The 15,122-nt window shown below is 40.3% G+C and overlaps 1 protein-coding gene across 1 annotated transcript in view; it reads left to right on the forward strand.

Annotated features, from left to right (window-relative positions):
- The window catches only part of MYO1E (myosin IE), a 232,909-nt gene that overhangs the window by 149,654 nt on the left and 68,133 nt on the right, over positions 1 to 15,122 (forward strand). Inside the window, exon 17 of the mRNA XM_036735924.1 lies at positions 11,504 to 11,610. Coding sequence (XP_036591819.1) covers positions 11,504 to 11,610 — 107 coding nt within the window. The remainder of the gene's footprint in view (positions 1 to 11,503; positions 11,611 to 15,122) is intronic.

Raw genomic sequence — 15,122 nt, forward strand, 5'->3', positions numbered from 1 at the left:
AGGAGAGTTCCTGCCCTCAATGGGCTTACAATCTAATGGGGGGCTTTGGTCTTCCTAACCAGGTTATTTCCCAAGAATTTAGTAGTCTTCACTTGATTACTTCAGGGGCCCATGACTTTGTCCATTTGGGTGCTCCTTTTCCCAAAACAATGAATACAACCCTGCTACAATTTAATAGATGATGTTTGCCAGTTGTGGTGACATCAAAATTTCATTTCCCCTGCAGCCTGTTCATGAAGAGTCTCTCTAAACTTAGCTAGGCTGGTTCTCAGGCAGCATGCAACCTGTCTAGCTTTTATTAGGACATGTCAGAACCTCTATTCTTCCAGCATAGACTTCCAGAACTCAGGATCTCTTCCATGACACAGTGAGGCCTCAGAGGAAGAGGGTAACAAGGTAGTACAGTTTAGTCTAGTCTAGCAATGGTCCCATCTTTCTGAGTTCAAATCTGGCCTCAGATATTTACTAGCTTGTGAGCCTGGGCAAGTCCTTTAACCATCTTTGCCTTAGTTTCCTCATCTGTAAAAATGAGCAAGGAGAAGGAAATGGCAAACCACTCCAATATCTTTGCCAAGAAAACCCCAAATGGGGTCAGACACAATTGAAAAAAAGAAAAAGCCTGAAATATCTCTTTAAAAATTCCAAAGTCCATAAAGGATCAGTGCTATTTGTCTGACACTTACTCTCTTGAGTAAGATGTTATAAAAGCAGAATACTGCCAGTGTTGTGAGCAATAGGAAGATAGCCAACATTGTGAAAGGAAAAAATTGGTGAAAGAGAGAAGCACAGAGCATTTGGAGTGATATGGAGATAGTTAAGGTCACAGGCAAATAAAACTAGGGAGATATCTCGTGCCTGAGGCTGTAAGACTACTTGAAGTGCCCTCCCCCAGACACATATAGCCCTTTAACTTGGTGCCCCACATAGCTAGGTGATAGAATGGAAAATGTGCCGGATTTGGAATCAGGAAGACGAGAGTTCAAGTCTAGCCTCAGATACTTCATTAGATGTGTGGCCCTGGGCGACTCACTTGACTTCTGTTTGACTCAGTTTCTTCATCTGTGTTGCAGGATAGATGTGTGAGGATCAACTTGAGTAACAAATACAGCCCTTTATCAGCCTTAAAGCACTATACACGTGCTAGTTACTGTTATTATGTAAAACAAAGTAATAAATGAATAAGTCTGTGAAGAAAATCTACATTTTAGGTAGTTGTAGTATAAATCAGTGAAAATTAATAGAGCTGCAGTAGAGCATATTGGGAAAATCACTGGTTCACGTTAAGCCTGGGTTCCAATCCAAGCCCCAACAATTGCATGTTTTACACGAGTGTTCAGTTGGTCAATTAGCGAGTATTCAGTCTGACTCCAGTGGTCTTTGAAAGACACAAGATTTCTTATAAATACATTTAATTCAACTCAGCCAACATGTATTATGCTGTCCTAGGCAGTGAGGGCAAAATAAAAAGTCATTAGACATGGCCCCAGTGCCTTGATGGATATTGTAGTCCAGTAGGGGGATTAATTTGACAGAAATAAATGTATAATTTTAAAAATAAGGGTGAGGAATTGAATGCCATAGGCTTAACTTTGGAAGTACAGCCCCTTCAAAGAAACTGAGACCCAAGAAGATTGAGTGACTTCTCCATTGTTACACGAATAAGAGATTGCCTGGCTGGGACGTGAGCCCAGATCCCAAATCCAGGGCTTCGTCAAAGACAGCATGCCCACGCCTTCATGAAAGGTCCAAAAGAGGATGAGATGTATCTTGAGAGGAGCTAGGTGATAGAGTAGATAGTGTTGGATTTAGTCAAGTATACCCTCTGCCTGCCTCAGTTTCATCATCTATAAAATGGTACCTGCCTCATTTTGTAAGGATCAAATGAGTGACACATGTAAAGTGCTTTGAAAACCTTCAAGTGCTGCATACATGCTAACTAATATTGTTCTTGATGAGAATCAGGAGATGACATTTGAGCTTGGCTTTTGGCATAATGGGTAAGATCTCAACTGCTAGCCATGGCAGGGAGAATATTCTGGTACAGGGAGTAGCAAATCAAATTAGTTGAGTCATTTTTAAAGGGTGTGTTTTAAATATATCCTTGTGTTTTAAAAGTCTGCATTAGATGTTTAAATATGTTCAGTGAAAAGCAATCACAACACGGGGTGGGAGTAGGGGCACGGAATCTGTGAAACTTAGGAATGTAACTGCTGATGGTCACCGCCTATGCCTTGAACCATTTCACAGTACAAACAAAGTCAATTTACTTTGATCTCTCCTGCCAAATTCCACCCTAGAGGATGTAAGTGGATCCATTGCCACTGGTTTCGAGCAGGGTACAGAGAGATTAACTGATCCTATATGTGCTAATTCCTCGAGGTCATGCAGATTTGAAAGCCTCTGGCAATGACACTGTGTAACTATTACAAGGATTTCAAATGTGCTTAAAATTCACCATTTTCTTTCAGATCACGGTGTCTAAATAGGAATGAGCAAAGCACTTTTTTTGGACTATCTGCTACATGTTTTTGTATCAGCAATGAAAGTGCAAATTAAAAAACAAAATAGATTTACCCTAAAAATGACAGTCTTTGTATGGCTAGTGTTTTGGAGGGCATTCCCTAAGGATATTTAAGCTTAATGTTTGGATATGTTCCTATGGTCATGGGCATTCTTCCAAATATGAAAAGCTATTACAAAAGAGGTTTGCTGAGAAACTTGACCCATCAAATAATGCCAGATATTCCATTTCACTTCGTAACATTAAAGGTGAAATTCTTAATGTTGCCTGTCCTTGAAATTCTATGGAAAGTGAAACACGAAGGAGCTTTTGGGGGGAAATTGTAGCCTAGCATTGTACGGCAACGGTATGATGAGAACATCAGAGATCTAGAACTATGAGGGAACTTAGATGTGAGCTAGCCCAACCCCCCTCATTTTTCACATAAGATAACTAAGTCCTACAGAAGTTAAGTAACTTGTTCAAGGCAAAGAGGTATACTCATAAATATTTAACAACCAGCTCTCCCCCAAAAGGCGTGGGCAGGGGACACTTAAGTTTACTCTATGTCGTTCACATTTTTTCCGTCACTTTATTACATCTAGATCATCAACAAAATAGTAAATCAGCTCTGATTTGTAGCACTTGCCCTAAATGCTCACCCTGAAATTTTAACAACTTGCTCTTTCAAGCCACTACTAGCTGGCTCTAGCATATCCCTGGTTCAAGATCACACAGGTTAGTGACTGAGATAAGATTTGAACTCAGGCCCTATGACTGACTTCAATTTTAACAGTCTTTCCACTCCCACACAGCCTTGTTGGTGAAGACTCTAGAATGTGGTTTGAAAGAAACTCAAAGTCAAAATCCCCAAGATGGGGAAAGATATTCCAATCGAACAGACTTTAATTCAGATGAAAAAAAGAGTGGGTTGAGGCTGCTGACAAGGTGCTGGAAGTGGCATATTGTGGTACTTACAATATGAGACATTGTGGAGAATGATGTAAATGCCGAAAATCAAAAGGATTCAAAGGCTGTGAAGAGTTTTGTCTCTTTGATACAGGAATTTAGCCTGCGGAGAGACGGCTGAATCACACTGCCCAGGAGGGTATGCCTTATTATGTTCTGCTGTGTGAGAAAGACAAACTTGATACTCTGATGAGAAGAACCATACAATCAGAGAAGCCATGAACAGGAACTTATTCCTAAAGGTCCCCTTCAGTTTGTCACGCCATTGGCACAGTTTATTAGCCCAACCTCTGACACTCAGGGTTGGCAAGATTTTAAGGAAAAAGCTCCACCTGTCCCTTACTAAAAATCTTAGCCTTGCAGTTCAGAAATGCATCTTTTTAAGCTTAATAGCCAGCAGTAAGCACAATCCACATGAGAGGCTCAGTAGTTTCCTAAATAGGGTAATTGGTTCCTGGATCAGAAGAGACCTAGCTTCTGGCTTTGAACAAGTCATTTAATGTCTCTGCGCCCCATCTGCATAGATAATGGGAGTTTCCTCCTTGGGAATTCCCTATACCCATTTAATGACAGGTCCATTCTCATCTAAGGATAATCAAATTAGCCAAATCAAATGAGTAATGAAGTCATGTGCAGACCTATGATCTCTCAGGTGGCTCAGTGGACCTAGCACTGGGCCTGGAGTCAGGAAGACCTCAGGTCAAATCCAGCCTTAGACACTTAACTAGCTATGTTGGACAAGTCACTCTGCCCTCAATTTCCTCAACTGTTAAAAAAAAAATCACCTACCTCCCAGGGTGGTTGTAAGAATCAAATCAGATAATATTTATAAAACATTTAGCACAGTGCCTTGCACATAGTAGGACCTTAATGAATTTTAACTGTTATTATTTACAGTTGTTAAAAGAAAAAGCAGTATATAAATCTTCACGAAATAACATATTAAGTACTCCTGGTTTCCTTATCTTTTCTATGCTGTCGGTTTTTGTTACTGCTACTATTTTTAAATCACCATAATCAGAACCTGTTTTGAACTGATTTCTTCACTCTTCCTTACCCTTGAAACTATGACTTGTTAATGAGCTGAGATATATGTGGAGTGTATGTGTATACCCACAGAGACTTTACACCCACCTCATCTGTACTGATTTATACATTTTTGTCTTTTATTCAAGTGAACACAATGTATATATGGCCTTGGAACTAGAAGTAAATCATAGAAGAATGCTCATAGTTTTTGGCTATTCCTGTGATAATTAATTAGTACATTGGTATAATAATTTTGTCAGTTTAGCTCACTATTAACCAAGGAGGCAGGGAGAGCCTGGTCCTGGGGGGATGAGACTTAATACCTCAGGGAGGAGCATAGGAAAAAGAGGTATGATTGGGGATGGGGGAGAACAGGGAGCCTTTCAGAGGAGGAGAGAGAAATTGATGAATAAAAAGAGGAGGCCCACATGGAGATGTGTCTGGGGTTAGGAATAGAGGAGAGCAAGACAGTACTATGCCTGAATTTGATTGACTTCTGGAGCTAGGGGATTCACTGTTAAGTAGTAAGTAACTAACACCTACCATTTGCTTTAGCAAGCTAAGCCAGCAAACATAGATAGATTCATTTCTCTGCGCTTAGAGTAGAACTCTTGGTCCTATCCCTCCTACATCGACAGTTCCAGGGAAGAATCATTGATATTTTTAACGATGTCTCTGAGGTACTTCCAGATCCTAGAATCTTAGAGCTTGAAAGGATCTCCTCCGGGAGATAGCACTGCTCAGTGGGAGAAGCCCTTTCCTCGGGGTCACAAGACCTGGATTCTAAGCCTGGCTCAGCTACTTAATGCCTGTAGGTACTTGGGCAAATCATTTAGCCTCTAGGCCTCAGTTCCTCATTTGTTAAGTGATTGTGTTTGGCCTGGATGACCCATAAGGCCTCTTTCAGCTCTTAATTTCTGTGATCCTATGACCTTAGAGGCCATCTCAACTAACATTTGTTGTACGGTGAAGAACCACTAACACAGAAAAATAATTTGCCCAAGGTCATACAGTAAATTAATAGCAGCCCATAATTAGCAGCCTTAATTCAGGTCTCTATCTCTTCTTGCCTTGACTATTTTAAATTTCTCTTCCTCTCTTAATCTTCCAAACATCCTGCTTTTAATGTGTTACTTCTCTACCCAAAAACATTCAATGACTCCCAATTGCCAATGAATATAAAATAAACTTCTGGTCACCTAAAGTCTAGTTCCAGTCTTTCTAGTTTTATATCCTACCTCGTGCCTCCATATACTGTATTGTACATTCCAGCTAGACCAGACTATCAGCTAATTTCTAGTCTTGTTCAATCATGTCTTAGAATAGGCTTTCCTGCTGCCCCTCACCTCCGTTTCCATACATTGATGGCCCTCCCATATTTTGAAGTTCTTATCCAAGCACCGCTCCTTCCATAAAGCCTTTCCCGACCACCACCCCCACGTACAGAATCATAATGATCTCAGATATCTCAAATTTACTTGAACTTTTTACATTTCTGTCATTCTCCTTTGTGTCCCAGTTATTTGGATATGTGCCTGTTTTCCATCTTAGATTGTGAATTTGGAAAAGGGTCCGTATGATGTCTATCATTATATCCTCACCTAATAACAGTGTTCTCCATGTTTTACTTAGTTTTTTCAATCTGGGCCTGCAGTTTCATTGGTGTAGAGAATCCCTGGGGAGGGAATTCTTTCTGCCAATGCAATATAGAAATTGTTCTCAACTTATAGTCTTAGGGAGCTGAGACATTGAGAATCAAAATGCCTTGTCTAGGGTCACAGGGCTAGTATGTGTCGCTGACCCCCAGCCTGGCCCTTTAACCACATTGCCAAGCTGCCTTTCACATAATTAGGCATTTAATAAATATTTGTTTAGTGGTAATGGCAGAATCATTAGAGAGAGCTTACTCCTCCAAACCTCCCAGTCTCCATTATCCTGGAGTATCTTATGACTCATCAAAGAAAGATTGTGTTTGTTATGATTTTAATGCTAAGAGTTGAATTGTGAGTGTTGAGGTTTGAGTGCAGTGTATTACTGTGTTTAATATTCTTTAAAAATTAATAATCCATGGATGGTAAATATTGTGCCTTAGTTAAACAGAAAATTGAATTAATGGAACCCGTCATGCCCATGATTCTGGATACTGTAGAGAGCAGCTACTTGGCTTAGGAACTATTTATATCAGAACGATTTATATGTAAAATTATGAAATATGTGAAATGAAGGGAAACTTATACAGCCCTTTTTTTCTGTTTGTTGGTCCTTCTAAATAGTTCCTTCTGATCCAAAGAATTTCTCTCAAAGAAAGAGATGTAATCTCAGTACAAATTCGTATTGTGCTCTGTAGTTAAAAAGCATTTTCACAAACATTATCTCATTTGATCCCAGAATCTTGTGACAACGTACTATCAGTATTATCATTCTTGTTTCAAAATGAGGCAGCATAGCAGAATGGGTAGAGAGCCATCCTTGAAATCAGGAAGACCTGGGGTTCAAGTCCTGTCTCTGATACATGACCCTAAGGCAAACCCTCTAGCCTCTCAATGCTTTGTTCTTGTTCAGTCATTTTTCCAGTCATGGATGATACTTCATGATCCCATTTGGAATTTTCTTGGCAAAGATACTGGGAATGGTTTGCCATTTCCTTCTCCAGCTCATTTTATGGATGAGGCAAACAGGGTTAAGTGACTTGTCCAGGGTCACACAACAAGGAAGTGTCTGAGGTCAGATTTGAACTCATGAAGATGAGTCTTCCTGACTTCAGGCCTGGCACTGTATTCACTGAGCTGGCTAGCTGCCCTTTCTCTCAATGCTAAGACTGTTCATTTTGGATAAGTTGTTGATCCGCATCTGTGACAGAGTTTTCTTACCAGGTGTTTGCCACGGAAATAAAATCATAGGTTTGCATAAATACATATTTATGAGGGAAGTGAGCCTCAGAAAGAGAGGTTTAAATGAGACTTAGTAAGTGATAAAGCCCCCATGTCTTCTGACACTGACTCCACAGTGCCACTCTGGTGAAATTCAATTCAAGCAAAGGATTCCATTTGTCATTAGCTCTCACAATGACTTAGCAAAGGAAGAAAAGCTTGAAAACATTGGTATAATACTGGTGAGGCTCTGGGCCGGTGAGTTGGATTTGCCTTGGAGGGTCCTTTGCCCAGCCTGGCCCTAGAGGAAATTGTGAAGTAGGCTGAGTTTCAATTCAGTGCCATATCTGGAGCATTATCTTCAGTTATAAAACCAAGTTATGGGAAGGCCACTGACAAACTCAAATTTGTCCTGAGGATGGTGATAGCCAGATGGGTGAGTGGACTAGAGACAAAACTATAGGAGGACTGATTAAGGAACTAGGGGTATTTACCCTGGAGAAGAAAAGATTTGTGAGGAGGAAAGGAGACATGATCGCTCTCTCCCCTTGCCTTACCCTCAAAGGCAGAATTTAGAGCAATGGGGGTGGGATTCCGTTCAAATTCATAAATATTAAGTTTTAGCCTTCTATGTTTGATACCCTGTGCTAGCCTCTAGGGAGACAAAGAGAAAAAATAAAAGCTTTCTCTGTCAAGAGATTTGTATTTGACTGGAGAGAGGAAATTTTTAGTTCAGTCGAGGAGTATATTTCCTAACAACTAATCATTCAAAAGTTAAAAAAGACAGTTTGGGGAGGTAATGAGTTTCCCTTTATTATGGATCTTCAAGCAGAGTCGTGATGATCATTTTGGGGGAGGGGGAGCAGTATATAAATGATTCCTTTTCATATAAGAATGCCACTGATATCCCTTCCAACTTGGAAATTCAGTGATTCCCTCTATTCCCCTTTTCCTTCTATTCTTCACTCCTCCCCTCTCCCTTATTTTTTAAATTTTAATTTAATTACTTTTATTTAATTTTCTGCTTACTAATTCCCATCTATGGCCCCTGAATGCTTAGAGCACCTTCTCAAGCCTTACATTAATGAAACACCCCCTTGTTCTGTATTTCCCTTCCCTGCTTCCTCTTTATGGCCAGGACCCCATTCCCTTTGGACCTTAAGCTGAGGAACTTATAAACCACTTTTTGCCAAGGAAATGATAGATTGATTGCTCTATTATGCTGCATAAATACTATATAAGTTGTTACCTAACTCCCTCACTGTCCCTCTGTTTGCTTCCCAGGGAAACCCTCCCCCCCAACATATTTTTTTAAATAAGTGTATTCTGGAGACAGTGTTTTGACTCAGGAATGGACAAGTTTCAGACACAGGCCTGTGGAGGATTTTATTTTTTTAACTACCTACTCCTCCCTCATCCATATCACTAGAATTGCCATCATGAGATTGGTGAGTGGGTGGGTAGGAATGGCCTCCGTGCATCTCCCCTCCTGCTGCTTCTACTCTTTTTCTTCAACTTCTGGCAAAATGAAAAATTGCAGAACCCTACTCATTATGGCTTAGTGATGGCCTCAGGGTCTGGTCAGGGATGGCCTCAGGGTCGGGTCAGGGATGGCCTTATCGCTTAAGCCCAAGGAGAGCTGGTCAAGGGAACTTCTGTTGTTTATTCCCTCTTATTTGTAGCCTTGGAACTAATGGCCCAGGTGGCCCTGACTCCATTCTCATGCTTGAATATGCTTTATTCCCCCAATACCTAAATAGACGCCTCAGACTATGCTTTAATTCAGATGACCGTGTGGCAGCCCTAATCAAAAGTTGTCTCTGATTGATTTGCCTCAGTAAGAAGCAAAGCAGCACAATGTATAGTAGATACAATGCTAGATTTTCTATCAGAAAGTTCTGGGTTTGAATCCTACCTCAGATGCGTACTAGCTGTGTGAATCTGGACAAGTAAGTCACCCACCTAACCTCTCTGGGCCTCAATTTGCTCATCTCTAAAATGGGCCACTAGGTGTGTTGGTCCTGGAGTCAGGAAGACTTTGTTAGTTCAAATCTGGCCTCAGACACTCCCAATGTGACCCTGGACAAGTAATTTAACCTTGTTTGCTTCAGTTTCCTTATCTGTAAAATGAGCTGGAGAAGGAAAGGCAAACTACTCTAGTATCTTCACCAAGAAAATCCCAAGTGGGGTCATAAAGGGTTGGGAAAGATTAAACAACAATACCTAGATGGAATTCATAACAGCACATACCTCAGAGCTATTGGGAAGTTCTGATGAGATATTGTATATGAAGTATTTGTTCAATCTTAAGGGCTACATATAAAGGACCTATGTTATTACTATGGTCTTGTAGTTTCATCTAAAACAGACAGACAGGCCTCGTGGAAATTATAAGGAAGTTCATTCATGTTAACAAAGATATTGTCAGTTCTTTAAGGACCAGGGTCTCCTTGCTTATTTCTTTTCCTTCCTCTGGGCTGAGTTAAGGCTAAGGGTTATGGAAAGTACAATAAGACTTATTCCTTACCCTCAAGCATCTTAAAAAGTTGGCTAATTTTAAGGAGGCAGAGACATGGCATTTATGCAGATTACTAACATGTAAGGCAGAATGTGCTAGGAGCCATAAGAGAAGCATCGAGGCCAATTGGAGTTGAGGTAGATGGCAACTTTTCAGAATGTTCATATGAGCAAATAGCAAGTCTCTAATTTCTGAGTACTGAAATCTTCTATGGCCTAGGCCAAGTCACTTACCATCTCAGAGTCTGAGTTTCCTAATGAGCTAATTGGGTAAGGTGGGCCCTGAGGTCCCTTCCCTCTTTAGATCAGGGATTCTGTAACTCTCTGAATCAATAGATGATATGGCAGCCTTTTTTCTACATTTCAGAATTTTACCTAGCATTTAGCTATTAAATAACTTTGTGACAAAGAACAAATGCCACACTTATTTGAGATAATGTCGAACAATTCATTTTTTAATTTAAATTGAGCTACCATCACAAAGAGCCCTATGGACAAAGATAGCACCAAACGGAAATTAACATTCATCCTGAATCACATTGTAGGGAGGCAGGTTAAAATTGTCTTGGATTTTGCCCTGCCTTCAGAGAAGGAGAGTTAAGAACCTACTTTTTTTTCTGTATAGTTCCTAATAAAATGTTCTGTACCTAGTGGGCAGCCATGAATTTGTGTAGCTGAAAATTAAAGGCCTGCTAATAAAAGTAGCTAGTATTTATATAGTGTTTTAAGATTTGCAAAGCTCTGTCCAAATGCTGTTTCATTTTATCCTCACAACAACCTTCAGAAGTAAGTGCTTTGTTATCATCCTTGTACAAATGAGGAAACACAGAGAGGTTAAGTGACTTATCTGGGCCACACAGCTAGCAAAGTGTCTCAGGCGAGATTTGAACTCAGGTTCTCCTAGACTCCACGTCTAGCGTTCTATCCACTGTACCACCTAGCTGCCTAATCCTTTGTGCCGGTGTTTGGAAAGGCATTGCTCAAGATACTCTCTATGCCAAGAATGTTTTCCTTCACCATCTTTGTCAAATTTCCACCCATCCTTTAAAAACCAACCAAAATATCACCTCCCCTATGAAGTCTTTCTTGATTTCATTTATTGGCCACTTCCCCCTCAGGACTCACTTAGAACTATGTTTTGTAGCTCTCTGATGCATTATCATCTAGCATTGTTATCCCCACTGTGCTGTAAGATACATGAGGGTAGGGACAGGTACTTGTGCAAACTGTATCTTCTGCAGTGTCTTGTATAATGAATGTTGTTCACAGTAGGCATCTGCTAAGTATTTGTCATATTGAATCAGGTTGCTTTTTAAATGAAAATGGGCTTCGTTGGCATCACTAGAAATGTCTTCGTGACTTAAATGTACAAAATTCAAGTGTTCAGAAGTTCCAATCTGCAGAATCATAACAAAGGCACTAGACATGTTGCAGAGAAGAACAAGAAAATTCAATAGATTTTGTTAATATAGTTATCAGATGTTTTATTAAATTTAAACTATATTAATACACTTATATTCAGCAATATTTCCATAAAGGTGCCTTGTAAAGAATATGAAATTTGCTATACATTGGGGTTCTTCTATGCATCTAAAATTGTCATTCCTTTTCTCCCCAGAAACAAGCCAATGACCTTGTCAGCACCCTGATGAAATGTACACCCCACTATATTCGCTGCATAAAGCCCAATGAGACCAAAAAATCCCGCGACTGGGAGGAAAGCAGGTAATGTGAAAGCAACAGATGGGGGAAGGGAGCCCGCTATAAACAATGCTTTCTTTGAGTCATGACTGCTACTGCAGGGGGAGGTGGGGTGGGGAGATTGTTGCTTAAGTGTGGTTACAGGTGTATTATAACAGAGTCAGAGAACATGCTCATCCCTCCACTCATTCTGTCATCTTACCACAAAGATGGTTTGAAATGGCTCCCAGACATGCCCATCATAGGCTTTTGGGGAAATTTTTATGACATCAAGCCTATGTAATCTCCCCACCATCTCTGAAAATGATAGCAGTGTCACTGTGCTCGGGATTAGCAATTCTTTGTGTTAATCTTGGCCAGTTTGGGCATAATTCAGAGACAAAAACTCCTCAGATTTGATAATACTACTGGGTCGTGATGGGTTTTAAATTTAGTTCAAAGCTCCGTGTAGGCATTCTTTATATACCCAGATCCTTGAAGGCATTAACAGGATGTGGCATATAATGCTTAGGCTCTGCCTCAAAAACACTGACTCTGAGAGCTGGTTTAAAAAGCAGGCTGTCCTTTACTTTTGCTCCCATGAATCAGCCTGCTTATAAAAGCAGCAAGGGAAAAATACTCTATGTTCTGTCTCCCCATCCAAGGGAAGTATTGATGTTCAAAGAGTGGCTGTGTTAGAGGGGAAACAGCTCGAGGAGAGATGGGGAACATAGAGGGCATTCAGAGACCCTCGCCACAGTTCCTTGGCTCCTTAATGAGCCCCATGTCACACAGATGCATAGTTGCAGTCGCCCAGACCCTTCTCCCTCATAAATATCTCTGAGGGACCTGTCCTGTTCAGGATATGGAAAATACTTGATGGGGCACAACTGTGCTAGGAGGTAATTCAAAGATGCAATCATTGTCTCCAACTGAAAAAACCCATTTCAAGAGCCCTGAGCCTGAGCCTGAGCAGGCATGAGAAGGAAAACAAGATGAGAAATCATGAGCATCCAACACCATGAACCTTAGAGGAAAGCACCAGTTTCAGCCAGTAGGTAAAGGGTTCTTAACCCCTTTTGTGGTCCTAGACCCCTTGGGTAGGCTGGTGAAGCCTGTGGAGCCCTTGTCAGAATAATATTTACAAATTCATATGATATAATACATAGGATTATAAAGAAAACCAGTTATTGAAATGTTCTGTGTGTGTGTGTGTGTGTGTGTGTGTGTGTGTGTGTGTGTGTTGTGGATGCCATGTTAAGAATACCTACACTAGACCGTGGAGTCCCCATCTCTAGGGAGGGGTGGGAGGGGAGAAAAAAAAAGGAATTTACATGATAACTTTTTTGCATATTTAGAAGGAGTAGCAAGTTGTACATGGTGGATTTGCAGTTTCATATGCAATCATCTTTTTTGATTGTACTATGTTATAGAAATGCTTGTGTTATTCCATAAATTAAACATTAAAAGAAAAAGGAAAAAAGTGTGGGGGGACAAAAAAGAAAATCCTATCTTATTGTCCCCCTTCTGTTATGTTAAACACACACATTATATTATATTAAGCACATACATATTCTTTTATATATATATATATATATTAAATATATATATATATATACACACACACACACACATTCATACCAACAGCAGCATATGTATTATATTAAAATCTAAAAATCACATAGCTTGTTACTTAGCTTTAGTTGTCAGGCCAGACTGGACCAGGACAGGTGGGGAAAAAGGAAGAGACAGAGGCTTCATAGGATCACAGAATATAGGAAGGAAGGTTGTACTGGGGGCAACACAAGCTAAGGCAACTCAGTGGAGCCCGTTTCTAAATTTTCAGTGTATTTAAACCTCAGAAATCACCAGACTACAAATCATAATTTGATTTATGATTTTATTGACTGTCTAGACTTAAGGTCATGAGAAAAAAGTTAATGATGCAAATTAAACTAAAAAGTGTGCCTTGCAAACATTTTTTGTCTTTCACAAGAGCAGTTAGACATTTAACAGCACATCCATGGCTGGAAGGGACTTTAAAGTTCATTTAGCCCAACACTCTCATTTTATAACTGGAGAAAGGGAGGCCTATATCCATGAATGAGCCCTGGGTCTTCTGACTTCAAGTCCGATCCATGCTATTATAAAGTGCTTGGCTCCTAGGTCCCATACAAGTCAGGAATAGAGCTAGGATTAAAATTTTCCGAATTGCTAATTCATAACCCTGTGAAAAAGGTGACATTCTCAGCTGAGAATCAACTATTCATATTTTAAGAAATATCCAGTAAAGGAAATTCCATCACGTCCCTCCCATGATCACTCATTCTTGGTATCAGTAAGTCAGTATCAAAAAACTGTGAGAGCATCAGTTGTTATTTTAAATCAACTAAATTTTTTTTTCACTTTTTACTTTCGGTTCTTTGATGGGTTTTATTTTTTACCTTATAAACCCTTACAGAATACTATGACTTCATGAGAGGTCTCTCAAAACAAAGTAAATCAGTTAAATAAAGCCAGTAATAGAGTGGCCTTGTCTGAAAGTGCACATGACATTTCCCATCTATGGTACCTTCCCCCACCTCTTATTACAAATTAACAGAGAGCATCAGCTTTAGAAAGCTTAACATTTTTTATATAGTAAATACCTTTATTAATAGGAGCATCTTTCAATGCATCTTCTATAATGTAAGTGGTTTTGCCACCACTTCAATTTTGAGTTTTCCTTTCTGAAAAATGAAGCCCCGTTCTTTTCAAGGCCAAGAGACTTCTAGTATGGTGATTTCCTAAGACATAAAGGGAGAAAATTCTCCCTGTGTTCCACCTTTTATGTTCTCCCCTCAAATTAGGGTTATTTCTTGAATAGATGGATGGGAGAATTTCCATCCGTCACTTGCAGCCATATTCCCTTGCTCTAGCCACTGTGAGGCTGGATCCTACACTATACAGGATAGGGATGCAATACTTCTCCCCGCCATCCCTACCTGCCCTGTTAAATAACATTTTTATATTGCACGTGAGGCTATAATGCACTTTACATACATTATCTCACTTGATCCTCAAATAATCCTATAAGATGGTAAGCCTTTCAGAATTATTTATTGTCCCTGTTTGGCTGATGGGGAAAATGAGGCTCACAAAGATCAGATGGGGGGCAGCTAGGTGGCGCAGTGAGTAGAGCACCAGCCCTGGAGTCAGGAGGACCTCAGTTCAAATCCGGCCTCAGACACCTGACACACTTACTAGCTGTGTGACCTTGGGCAAGTCACTTAACCCCAATTGCCCTGCCTTCTTCCCCTCCCCACCCCCCCACCAAAAAAAGGATCAGGTGACTTGCCTAAGACTGTCCATGGTGGCAGAGCTAGAATTCAAGCCTCGGACAGCCAACACTCACCTCACTACGCCCCCGGATTTGTGCTGGATCAGCACCAGCACACTCCATTTCTGACTGTTCACCCTCTCCTGGTGGGTCATGGGAAGAGAAAGAAGGGAAGAAAATAATTGCCATTGGCGCTTGTCAAAGAAAAAACATTAATAATATGTTCACTGTTTTAGAC

The sequence above is a fragment of the Trichosurus vulpecula genome, chromosome 8 (assembly GCF_011100635.1).
Source record: "Trichosurus vulpecula isolate mTriVul1 chromosome 8, mTriVul1.pri, whole genome shotgun sequence".
NCBI lineage: Eukaryota > Metazoa > Chordata > Mammalia > Diprotodontia > Phalangeridae > Trichosurus > Trichosurus vulpecula.